The sequence below is a fragment of the Phyllostomus hastatus genome, unplaced genomic scaffold (assembly GCF_019186645.2).
Source record: "Phyllostomus hastatus isolate PE091 unplaced genomic scaffold, TTU_PhHast_1.1 phas_scaffold_142, whole genome shotgun sequence".
Classification (NCBI taxonomy): Eukaryota; Metazoa; Chordata; class Mammalia; order Chiroptera; family Phyllostomidae; genus Phyllostomus; species Phyllostomus hastatus.
The window spans coordinates 1,310,965-1,324,023 of record NW_025334010.1 but is presented as its reverse complement, the minus strand read 5'-3'; the positions used below and the strand labels follow the sequence as shown (position 1 = coordinate 1,324,023).

Genomic DNA, 13,059 nt, shown 5'->3' with positions numbered 1-13,059 from the left:
GCAAACACGCACAACTTCCAGAGCCTTCGCACACCCAGGCAGACCCTCCGATGCACGCGGCTGGTCACCCCAGGCACAACTAGGAGAACCCACCCTGATGGGACCGACCGCACTCCTGAGGTTGAGCCATGGAGGCCGTGGTTCCCTGACTCTTCCTGGGGGGTGGACGTGGGAAGACTGTGGGGACGTGCGTAAATATGTAGATAGCGTAGGTATTTTTGAGAACACTCCCACTGTAACCTGGCGTGAGTACCTTGCGTGCAGCATTTGGAAACAGTTCTCCACGGCGGTCCTGCTCTTCGACCGAGGGCCCTCTGAGAATGCATGCCCCTCCATTTCCGTTCTTCATGTCCGGCTCCCATGCACTGTAAGAAAAGTGACGTCTCCACACATGAACGTGTTTTCCTGGCTGTGATCGAGGTGCACAGGCTGGAACGTGGCTGCTTCTCTTACTCACCTGAGTCAGGCGGTTTGTCTGTGTGCTGCACAGTTACCTCTGATGACTACATTCCCTTCTTCCGACGTAGGTAGCATGCAGTACGTGATACTAGCCTGGCATCGAAAGACTAAAATTTATTTTTAAGTCCAGATGCATTTTTTTCTGCAGTTTGTAAAGTAGACTCACCAGGCCGTCGTCATCCCGTTCCATAGCTGCCTGGCTTTATTTCCATGGCTTCCCCTGGGCTTGTCCCCTCCGATGTCACCAAATGTGTGTCATTGCCACTTCCACCACTTCCGTCTAGACTGCAGGTGACAGCAGTAACCCAGGTCCTGCCCATCGCACGCCACACACACTTAACCCTGTACAGTCAAAGAGAAGGTTGCCAGACGCCCCACTGGTGTATAACTCCTTCTTTTTAGATGACGAGGCAGCTTCTACGGGGGGCATGAATATGCTGGTTCAGTCAGATCTTCCTCAGATTTGTAATGTCATTCGAAGTGGTTTTTTTGGGGGGGAGGGTGCCACCAACTCCCCCCCCACCCCCCACACACACATTCCATTCTTCTAATCCCTCCGCTCTTCCTCGCAGGGTACGTGAGCGCACCCTCTGAGACCCCCATCATCGAGTTTCCCTCACAGTGTGTCCACCTTCCTTCCATGTCGCACTCTGTGGTTTTTACTGTCTGTCACTGTGGGCTTCCTCGCGTGGGCACGCTCTAGAGGAGCATGGATCACGCCTCCTCAGTGTAGCTTGTGTGGGCGTCGCCTGCGGGGTTGAGCCTGATGTTAAGTGACCATGCCGTGCTGCCTCCCGCGTTCACCCCTCTGCACTTTCCTACGTCACTTCCACTGCTGGATGTACGCGGAGTGACCTCTTGATGTTCGAAGGACACAAGCAAATGCCACCTTAATGCTCCTCGGGGCAGCTAAAGACAGCAACAGATTGTCAGTCCTCTTAGGGAGAAGGCAGAGCCCTTCACAGACGCACCCCATTCACGTGCAGGACGGCTGCGCTAGAGGCAGCAGGGCAGGTGTTACTGCTGTTTCGCTAATGGATGCTGAGGTCACCTGAGGAGCTTTAGGCAAAAGCTGTAAGGACATCACGGGAAAGTTGGCAGAGGCCAGCGGCACGTGGGCCGATCCCCTGGTCCCGGGACCCCATCGTCTCTGCCACACCTGTAGCACACCTGTCATGCTTGTGGTCACACCTGCCATGCTTGTGTTTGGGGGTCTGCCGGGCGGTGCCCGCAGGAGGCAGGGCCCCGGGAGTTGAAGGAAGTAACTGGAGCAAAGAAAACCAGCTCCTCGCAGCCTCTGGGCTGACGAGCATTCCCCTCTGCACACACATTTAAGTCTGATGACTTTTCACACTGGAAATTTTCAGCCAGTTCTGCACACATCATTGCTTTCACCGCTCATAATTGCCATAAGTGGACCTCGTGCTATGGATTCGAACTGTCCTTTCCTATTCTGTAAACCCGGGAAGCTTTCTCCCCCCTCTAAAGTAGCTCCATTGGCTCCTGAGCTGCAGCCTGGGGCCTGTGAGTAGCCCAGGCTAATGCTAGAACACGTTAGGGAATTCTTCCCAGCAAAGAGAACAATACCACTTTTTGGCTTATTTGAAGATGTTAATCTCGGGAGACATTCTCTAACTGGCACAGTCAGCCTTGATACCTTCAGGCAGCGGCATGCTCTTGGTCTAATTGTGTTTTGGACAGCGGGCTGAGTCACACCACGGGGAACGCAGAGAAGGAAGAATAGTCGGGCATCAGAAGCCTTCTAATGACCTCCAGCCGCAATCCAAGGGCACAGGAGAAGTGTGACTTCTCAGACAGATGAAGATAAATGCAACCGCTTTCAACAGAATTATAACAGCCCTTCCAGAGACCCTGGAGTTCAAGAAAGGGTTCGCTGGCAGGAAAGAGAGGTGGCCAGTGCTCGCCCTGGAGGGGGTTCTCAGCAAATCGGGGTTTTGAGTGACAATGTCCACAAAGCAAGCCTGGCTGAGGGCTTGTTATCTGGGTGTGCACAGCCACGAATGAGCCTGCTGTCATCAGAGGCCCGCACTGGGGAGGCATGGCACCGAATCCAGGGTGATTTCAGGTCCCCCTGCACCAGTGAGTGTGAGCCCCGGGAAGCCGACAAAGGAAGGGCTCCTCCCCGAGTTCCCGGCTGTGCGCCCAGCCTCTCCTCTCGCAGTGGGCTCTTCCAGGAAGCCGCAGTGCAGGCCTTACAGCCAGATGACCTCCTCCAAAATTTGGCTCCCATTCTCCTGAATTTGCATTTATTTTAATGCACTTCAAATCAAGGGGCATCTCTTGATTCTTGAAATGGTATTGCTTCAGCTTTTAGGAAAATAAAGAGAACGAGGGGAAAGTGCTTCTCTTCATAAGTTCTTGGCCTTTCCCCCCACATTTTGCCCTAAATTTTAATGTTAACTGTTAACATTGAAAAAGGTCCAACCAACAGCAAAACCTGTATATGTTTCACCCAAACGTACCGATCGTTAACATTTTTCTACTTACGCGGTTCTTCCTTTGTGTGTGCACTTCGCTTTCTGGAACCATTTGAAAATACTGATGTTACCGAACTGGTGATGGTGTTATGTCCTGATACATGCGTCGTAAGGTGAAAACATCAAGAGTCAAAGGTGCATTTCATACGCCTGACGGACTGAAGTCCAGCCTCGCCTCCCTCGCACGTGCTCAGAACATGTCCGGTCGCCTGCAGTTGGGCAGGGTCACCGCCCTGCCACTGCGGAGCCGCACCGCACAGCACTAGCCCGGGAGGGCCAGGACTCAGGGCACAGAGAGCGCGGTCTGTACTGGAGGCAGTCAGGCTGCTGTAAAGTCAAAATCCTGTCAGTCAAACCGTGACCCCTTGGGGCTGTCTGCATGCTGAAGGCCTGCTGACACTTAACCCCCCAAGTCCTTTAGGTTGTGTCTCTTAAGAACAAGAATAGTCCCCTTCATAATTACTGTGCCATTATCTACTCCGAACAGTACGACATTGGTTCACTAGCATCACCGGGCTCACACCCGCACCCCTCAGTCTTCCCAGTAATGCTGTCTGTAACACCCACTGAGAAGTCTGAAAAATGTGGCTTGTATTTAGTTGACCTGTCTGCTTAGTATCCTTTAATCCAGGAAGCCCCTCACTCTCTCTCTCACACACCTTTTTAGCCGTCCTTAACACCGATGGCTTTGAACGGCCCAGGCCAGCTGGCCTGTCCAGGGTCCAAAAGCCTGCATTGGCCTGACAGTCTCCCCCGGTTAGATTCAGCTGAAGCATTTCTGGCAAAAATTAGTACATCAGTGATGTTGTAATGCATCCCTCCCAGCATCACATCAGGAAGCACACAGTGTCAGTTTGTCCTTTCATTGGTGATGCTCAGCTCGGCCCTGTGGTTAAAATGACATTCCTGACACCTGGCTGCTACCTTTGTTTGAGATTAAAAGTGATACATAGCCTGGTTCTTTGAAACTATAAGTATCACGCGCCCAGCAACATTTCACCCAGTGGTTTTAGCATCCATTCACAGATGATTCCTGCCTGAACCAGTTATTACATTGGCCGCTGCAAATGGTGCCTTTCAAATTCTCTCATTCCACTGCCCATTCCCATAGCAGTCAGCGTTCTTCTGAGAAAAGAGCTTTTCCTCTAGTTGCCTGTGGGGACTCTTTCTATTATCTGACATTATTTTGCAGCACTCCTAGTGTTTTTCTCAATGTGCCCTAATTCTTTAAAGTGCCCTCCTGATTTCTGGAGCAAGATGTTTCAGACTCAGCCTGTACTTTGCCAGCCCTGGACGAGGGGTCTAAATAGCCAACTGTCAATACAAAGGATGTTCTAGGGAAGCAATGAAGCCATTTGTAAATAGAAAAGAGGGAATCATTGCCCACCAGTAGGGGGAGAGAGCCAGGGTGAGCTGTGCGGGCTGGGAGGTGACACTTGACTTTCGCCTTGAAGGACACAGAGAGCGTGGAAACGCTGGGAGGTGTGCCGGAAGACAGGGCACGTCGGAGCGTCCCAGGGGCGCAGGCCGTTCCTGGTGCACTAAAGGAAAGGCCAGCGGCCGATACGGGAGGAAGCAGCCAGATGGTGAAGGGCCTCCAGTGGCCGGCCAGGAGGTTTGGGCTGTGGGACAGGAAGGTGGCAGGCAAGGGGGCCCATCCGTGACCCCTCCCCGCCACGGGAACGACATGATCGCACGCGGGCGCCAGGGAGGTGGGGCGGGGAGCAGGTGACCGGGTGAGTGTGACGCCCAGGTTGCCGGGGTGAGCCCAGGCAGGGCCCACTGGTTCTGCTCCTTGGAGCTGCGGTGTGTGTGCAGTCGGTGCCTTCAGGTCAGCTCTGTTGAGATTCTGCATTTGTTTTGTTTTTTTTTTTCCCTAAAGTTCTGCTACATACTCCTCAGCCTTCAGCTTTGAAGGGCAGAGGACCGGCTTTCTCACTGCTGAGCACATATGTTAAGTATCTATAAATGATTTAATATTCTCATTTGGAATTCGGCAGTCCCTGTATAACCCGAGCCTGCATCACTACGTGTGTGCGGGTGAGAGGGAAATCAGGGTCTGAGACCAGCAGCCCAGAAGCCACGCTGCTCTGGGAGACAGATGCTGGGGCCCTGAGTGTGGGCCCTGCGCCGGTGACCTCGGTCAGCACGTCCCACCGACCCAGCAGCCGCTACTGCCCGTGTGAATACGCATCAGGTTCCAAAGACTTATGGGAAAAAGGGGCGTGAGATACCTCAGCAGTTGTTACATGGTTGACATGTCAAAATCACACTTTAGACATACTGGATTAAACGAACATAAAGTGGTCTATCCTTGACGTGTCATTCAGCTTAGTAGTAGAAGTCCTAGTCAGAACAGTTAGGCAAAATGGAAAAAAAAAAGGCATTGAAGTCAGGAAGGAAGAAGTAAAATTGATACTACTTTCAGATACATGATGTAATATTATACAGGGATGGGCAAAAGTAGGCTTACAGTTGTAAATAATACAAATTAATAAATGATAATACAAGACTAAACTGTGTTTCGTGTACTCACAGCTATAAACCTACTTTTGCCCACCCTGTGTATATAAAAAAAGAAACTCTAAAGACTCCATCAAAAAACTGTTAGACTAAATGAATTCAGTGAACATGCAGGATACAAAAGTCAATATACAAATACCTATTGCATTTCTACACATTAATAACAAACCATCAGAAAGAATTTACAGTTGCATAAAATAAAAATATTTAGAAAAAAATTTAATCAAGGAGATGAAAGATCTCTACACTGAAAACTATTAGACACTGATGAAATAAATTGAAGACGACATAAATAAATGGAAAGATACTTGAAGTTATAGATTGGAAGAATTAATACTGTTAAAATGTCCATCCTACACGAAGCAATCTACAGATTCATTGAAATGTCTATCAAACTCTGGTGGCATGTATCACAGAAATGGATAGAACCACAAAAGACCCAGCAATCTTGAGAAAGAACAAAGCTGGAGGCATCACCCTTCCTTATTCCAAACTATATCACAAAGCTATCGTCATCAAACAGTGTGGTACTGGCATTTTAAAAAGACATGCAGGTCAACAGAACAAATAGCCCAGAAATAAACCCACACATCTGTGGTCAGTTTTTAACGAAGGAGCCAAGGATATACAGCAGAGAAAGGACCATCTCTGTAGTAAATCATGCTGGGAAAGCTGGGCCTCAGGTGAACACCATACACAACAATCAACGAAAAATAGGTTAAAGATTTCAACATAGGACCTGAAGTTGTGAAACCCCTACAAGAAAACGTAGGGAGAAGTCTCTTTTTCATCAGCCTTGACAATGATTCTTCTGATTTGACAACAAAAGCAAAGGCCGCAAACACAAAAATAAATAAGTGGGACTATATCAATTGAAATCCTTTCAGAGTAAAGGAAACCATCAACAGGATGAAAAGGCAGCTGACTAAAGGGAAGGAAATACTTGCAAATGATCAGATAAGTCATCATCCAATATATACAAAGAACTCCTACAACTCAATAGCAGAAAAGAAAAAAAAACAGTTTGGTTAAAAAATGGACAGAGGATCTGAATGGACATTTTTCCAAAGAAGACACGCAGGTGGCCAACAGGTGTGAAACATCACTATCAGGGAAATGCAAATCAAGACAATGTGTCCCCACACCTGGTAGAATGGCTGTTGTCAGCAAGACCAGAAACGGTGTAAGTGTTGGCTCGAGTGGGGAGAAAAGGCTGTGCACTGTCAGCAGGAGTACAGGTCAGTGCGGCCACCGTGGAAAACAGTATGGAGAGCCCCTAAAGAATTAAAAATAGAACTGCCATGTGACCCAGCGTTATTTTTAGAGAGAAGAGAAAGGAGGAAGAAAGAGAGGAAGAGAAACATCAATCAGTTGCTTCTCACACACCCCCAACCAGAGACCTGGCCCACAACCCAGGCATGTGCCCTAACTAGGAATCGAACCTGCAACCTTTTGGTTTATGGGATGATGCCAGATGAACTGAGCCACACCAGCCAGAGCAACAGTTCCTATTTTAAAAGTGTAAATTAACCATTTTCAAATAGAAAGTTTGCCTCCCACATTTACATAGAAAACTCCTTTTGAACTCTAGAGTGCAAAAACTTACAAAGACCAGTGGCAGTGCACTGATTTTAGAGGCAGCATGCCTGCTCTCCTGCTCCTGAAATGGCCTGCTTCTGCACTGGGCAGCCCTGTCTCCAAACAGGCTGCGCATCTTGGAGAGGGGGGATGGTACGGAGCATGCGGTGCTTCCGGTACGCCAGCCTGGGAGCTGGTTAGGCTGCTGATTCATAGCCCCACCTGTTCGCCGTGTAGGTCCCGGCCCTGCCACCCTGCCCTCTGCAAAGCCAGCCCGGGGGCTTCTGTAGCCAGGGAGCTCGGTGGACAGTTCTGCTGGCTGTGGTCCCCAAGGCTTGTGAGCCCTGGGGCCTGTTCTGTGGCCCCAGCCAGGTAGGGAAGGTCATTTATAGTCCCCCCCCACTGTTGAATAGGACCTCCAACCCCACCTGACCAGGAAACCTAACCAGACCCAGGGATCTACAGAGCCCACCCTGGGATCTCCAGAGCCCACCCTGTACCCCAGTTACAGTGGCCCTGGAGAACAGAGCCAGTGTAGTGACCATGTGGCCGGGGCACTTGGTGACAATTCTACCTCATTTGTCCCCAGACAAGAGCCTTGCTGGACTTGGAGTCTGCAGAGCTGCCGCATCTGGGCTGGGGGGAAACGACTTTGTAGCCCTGCCCACTACCGAGTGCAGCCTCAGCCGGCCCGGCCAGGGACGCTAACCAGGCACGTGGGAAGCCACACAGCCCGCCCTAGGGCCCTGCTCACAGAGGCACGTGACTGTCCCCGTCTGCAGTACAAAGCTGGTGGCTTCATGTGGGCAGGGAGTTGGGTGTGCAGTCCGGCCTGACTCAGTCCCCAGTGAGAGAGCCAGGCTGGCCCCGGAGCCTGCTGGTGCACCGCCCAGGCAGGGTTTGCTGGCCCTGCCTCCTGCTGTGGCTGCAGGACCGGTCCTGTCCATCTAGGAGGCCCGGCCAGGGAACCCAGACCACTGTGCAGCTCAGCCTGCAGTTTGGCGGGTGACCGAGGCAACCCGTGGAACAGTTTCTAGGACAGATCATAAGTTCGCTAGGGCCACAGAACGGGCCTTGGCAAATCCAAGAGAAGTGAACTGTACCAACCACTTCTCTGACCACAGTGGTATGAAACTAGAAATCAATAACAGAACAAAAACTGGGAAATGCAAGAATCTATGGAAATAAAACAGCATTCTCCTGAGCAACCAGTGGATCAAAGAAGAAATTGAAAGGGAAATAGAAAGTGTCCTGAGACCAATGGAGTTGGAAACACAGCGTACCGAAACTTACAGGACGCGGCAAAGCAGCTCTAAGGGGAGGCTCGTAGCTGTGAATGCCCACACGGAGAACAGGGAAGGAGCTCAGCTCACCAGCCCAGCTTTACCCTGTGCAACTAGAAAAAAGAGGAGCGAGCTAAGTCCACAGTCAGCAGAAGAGAAGTTGTTGTAAATGTTTACCCAGAGAACAAGAAAACAATAGAAAAGATCCACAAACTAAGAGCTGGTTCCTTGCAAAGATAAACAGAATTAACAAACCTTTAGCTAGAGTAACCGAGGTAAAAAGACAGGACTCAAACCAGCACTCCTGTGAGCCCAGGTGAAAGCTGGGGTTTTAATCTGACCCGTCTCCAAACCTGAAGACGCACGTGTCCAACGCAGGTGGGCAGAGCAGGCCCGGCCCTTCCCTAGGAGTTTCCACTCTGAAGCCGGCCGCCCGCCCGCGGCAGCGCCCCGTGTGAATGGCACACGCCTGTGTGAGTGAGTGGTCCCCCCCCCTTCCCCTGCAGGCTCCCGGGGAAACCCCAGGCCTGGGCGTGGGGGGCGGGAGACTCAGCCCTCTCCCTCTAGCAGGTTCCAAGTTGACTTCGCGGCGAATCTCTCTGCAGGCATCCCCCTAGCCCACTAGGCATGGAACAGTGTCCGGCTTTGTACATGTAACACGCGTGCACCTTAGCGTCACCTGGAAACTTCAGGCTGCTGAGGCGGCGAGAGCGGCTCGCACTCAACTACAGGCTTAGCGCGCTCGCCACGTGGGGGTCTCTTCCCCCCCACCCCCGTGTCCTTCCACTTTGTAACTTCGAGTTTACGTTAGTAAAGGTGTTGACAGCTATGAAAATGATTTGAGTTTCAGTGAGTAAACTGTATGAACTGGTAGTACTAATTATACAGTATCCTGTAATAATACTATTTCCGAATTTGAAAATGGCCTTTTCAGAGATTTCCGCAGAAAGAGAACAGGCTCCCTCTGGTGGGGAGTGAGAGTACTGCCGGGTTCCCGCCCCCACGCGGTGGACCCCCAGTTAGCACTCGGGAGGGAGGGGCCTCTTCCGACTCTGACGGGTGGGCTCCGTAGCATTTGTGCATTTTCTCTTTGAATTTTAGCTAAATAAAGAAAGAAATAAGACCATCATGTTGGTGAAGCGAACTGCCCTTCCGTAAGGCAAGGCAAGCGAGGGCACCCTCCGTGCCTGGCGCTCACTGCGGCCATCTCGTTACCTGTGTAAGAAGATCTGCACGTCCGTAATTATGAGTTTACAGAGTCTTACCACGTGCCTTAGCTCGTCAGCCTTTACTGGGACAATTACATGGTTTCCACGGTTATCTCATCTCTTACCCTCCTGGTGTAGCTGAGCTCAAGGGTCTGTACAGGCACATTTGGAAGTCTGCTTTGACCTTTGAGTTCCTATTAATTTTACAGAAAATAAGTCTTGTCCATCTTTGCTTTTCTTAAGTTATGAGGAGAAAAATCAAAATCCTATGCTGTCTTGAAGCAATTAGTTTCCTGTGTGATATCATTTATATTTGAAGATAAAACAGTGTCGCTACAGAGTTTAATAACTGATATAAAATGTTCTGAATCATCAAGGAAAAATTAAAATCGCACCAGGCAAGGAATTAAGTAGCACAATACAGAAATGGATTTGGGTTTTACAGTCGGTAAAGAAAAAAAAGGAAAGAAAAAAGTTTAATGAAATTTTGTATGAAAATGGCATATATCCAAATGGTCAACAACCAACTCCAGGAAAGGTGGTTACCTACTTGCAAGTTAGAAAACTTTCCGCTCCAGATCCCACTTCATCTAATTCACCTATCCCACATTTTATGTATCTTCCATCAAAGCACATGCTTCATTGCTCGTTGGTAACTGTTGACAAAGTCATTTCACACTAGAGAAAGGTTGGCTTTCACCAAACATTATTTTTCTCGTTTTCTTACAGCCAATGACATGCTCAGTTTTGGGACACTGGTGAGCACCTCCAACACCTACGACGGATCGGGGGTGGTGACTGTGGAAACGGACCACCCGCTCCTCTGGACCATGGCCATCAAACACTGACCTCTGGCTGACCTTGCCGCCCAACGGCGGCCTCCTCGGGTGGCGGGCATCGAGGCCTCATGGGGACCCCGCTAGTTCTAAAGGTGTCAATGTTCAGATGATTCAGGTAACAAATGGCAGACCTTAGTTTCATAGCGAGGGGGAAAATCATTATTTTTCAGAAAATAAATAAACTCTACTACATTCCGCTGGAAAACTAATGTGGACCATTTCACTGTCCAGTTCAGGACTGATTATCCTTACGTCATTCACCATCCCGCTCGCACTAGAAAACGGCTTTAACTTGAACCTGGGAAGGCTCGTGGAGGCACCCCGGTACCCACCACACACGCCACCTCCTGCTCACCCTGCAGCCCCTACCGCCACGGGCCGCTCTGAGCATCTATTAGTATCAGACCCCTCCGTGTAACACGGACTCAGAAGTCACGCTGCACCCCTTTCCTTCGGCCTTATCACCGTCTTTTTGGTGCCTCCCCAAAATGGGACTCAGTGACCTCATTGTTAAATTTGAGAACAGGCCGTTCTGGAAACTCTAGCTGAAAAGAGAAATGGCGTGAGAGACAGATGACAGGTCATAAAGCCCCACGGCATGCCCCAGGGCCACTCTGGGGTGCGGCGACCAGACGCACAGAGCAGCCTGCCCTCCTCACAGCCACAGCCCAGACGGACACCCTTGTCCACAGGACACAAGCCTGAATGTGGAGTCGTCCCTGACACACCTCACCCCGACACACTCCTGGTCTGCAGACAGCGCGTCTGTTCAGATGGCCGGACTTGAGCGTGGCAGCCAGTGGGGGGACACGAGCACGGGGTGCAGAGGGGCCTGGGTCTGAAGGCCTGAGTTCCCGTCCCGGTCCGGCCACGGCCGCCCCAAGGCCCTGTCCTCAACTGGGAACCGCCGCTGCCCGCGCCGCTGCCCACGCCCAGGTGCTGGACACTGCCGGTTATCGGGCAGGTAACGCACAGGGTGACGGCGGTAAACCACCCGGGGCCCTGGGAGATGTTCACGTCGCCTCCCTGACGAGACCCTCATCTACCTTCTTACCCTCTCCCGTCCCGTTTCCCAAACCATATGTTTACACGTTGCCATATAAACCACGAGGTAAGGAGAACCTGCCCAGCCGGTCTCCCACACGCAACCCAGGTGCCGTGGGGAGGGGCCCGCGGTCTGCCCACCCCCCCTCGGTGCTGCGACGGAGAGGAGCGGGAAGGCGGCTGCCCACCCAGCGTGTGAATGCGCAGCCACAAGACATCATCGCTGTGGTTGTTTGTGCGAATGTACCTGAGACCGAAATCCAGATGTCAAGTAAAAATGTTTAGTTAATGTGCACGCCTGTGGTCAGTTTCTAAGAAAACAATCTTTTCTCAACCGAGTTTCATTATCACCCATCTCTCCTATCCATGTTTCTACATTTTACAATCATTTGCTCAGGGGATGAGGGGTAACAACATTATTTCACATGTCTGATTTCAGGACCAACCCAGGATTATCGTCAACACGTCCTCTACTCTCTCTCCCTGGGAGTTAGTGTCCTGATCCCCCGTGGCCCCATCTGCTCGCCAGGGAGTACGTGCAGCCCTGTCTCCCCTGTGGGGCGTGGGAGGGAGAGAGGGGCTCTCAGAGCAGGAGAAGGGTGAACAGAGAGAAGGACCTGCCTGAGCAGAGGAAGGGAAGGAACCCCGTGGAGGAGGAGCCCCGGGGAAGCACACGGGGCCTCAGAGCGCCAGCTGCTGTGTACCCAGTGCTGTGGGGGGGCCCCCCCAAGTCCGGGCCACACACTGCCCGCCCCCCCACTCCCAGCCCAAACACAGGCCGAGCAGCCGGGAAGGGTCCGCCAGGCACTGGCTCCTCCTCTGGCTCATGTAAGCCAGAGCCTCCAGCAGGAAGAGTGACGGGAGACAACCCTGGCCCCAGCCAGACTCGCACCGAAGGAGGAGGAGACGAGAGGAGCAGAGAGAAGCAGAGCGGTGGTCAGGTCAGGGGCCGGTGCCACCTGCCTCTCCCAAGTCCAGGCCCAGCTGCTCCGTGTTCCTTACGAGAATCATATTCACAACATACAAAAGAAACGTGTCCGTTGTTTTAAGATTCCACTACAAAAGAACGTGTGTGCTCTTTACTCTGAATACAAGTGGACAGTCAGCAAAAAGAGTGCCGTTTGCTGACGCTTAGTCCGCACTGACGGCGCGGGGGGAGGCACGGAGACCCCCTCGTCCCCACCCACATTTCATGCCGTTACACAGGCGCCCGGGGCGGGGCGTTCTCCTACCGCAGAGGTCACCCCCAGTTCCTGCCAGGCTGCTCCAGAACGAGGTTTTGACCCTTTCCATTCCTCAGGACTACTTAAGTGCACTTTCCTGCTGCCTGGCCACATCCTTTAAAGAAGCATCTATCACTGACCATTTTTGCACAAACACAGGGCATCTGCAGAGGACGAGGTCTCAGACGCACCCAGGAGCTTGCTGGGCCTCCCACGCTGCCCCCCTCCTGCCCAGGGCCCGTCCTGACCTCCAGCTTGCTGGGGAGCCACCGGACTCCCCGGGTCCCTGCGACTTCAGTCTCCCTTCCTTACCTGGGTCAGAGTTACAGCTTTTATGACTCTGGTGACGGGCAGCCCCAGATGGCACCGGGCTGCCTAGCCTCTGGTCAGTGAAAACACTCTCA

At 51.8% G+C, this 13,059-nt stretch overlaps 1 protein-coding gene across 3 annotated transcripts in view; it reads left to right on the top strand.

Annotated features, from left to right (window-relative positions):
- Positions 1-10,593, top strand: part of TPK1 (thiamin pyrophosphokinase 1) — a 251,885-nt gene extending 241,292 nt beyond the window's left edge. For all 3 annotated transcript variants that reach the window (XM_045857641.1, XM_045857642.1, XM_045857640.1), the window contains one exon: positions 10,279-10,593. In XM_045857641.1, the coding sequence (XP_045713597.1) occupies positions 10,279-10,397 (119 nt within the window). In that variant the 3' untranslated portion in view covers positions 10,398-10,593. The remainder of the gene's footprint in view (positions 1-10,278) is intronic.
- Positions 10,594-13,059: the final 2,466 nt, after the last annotated feature.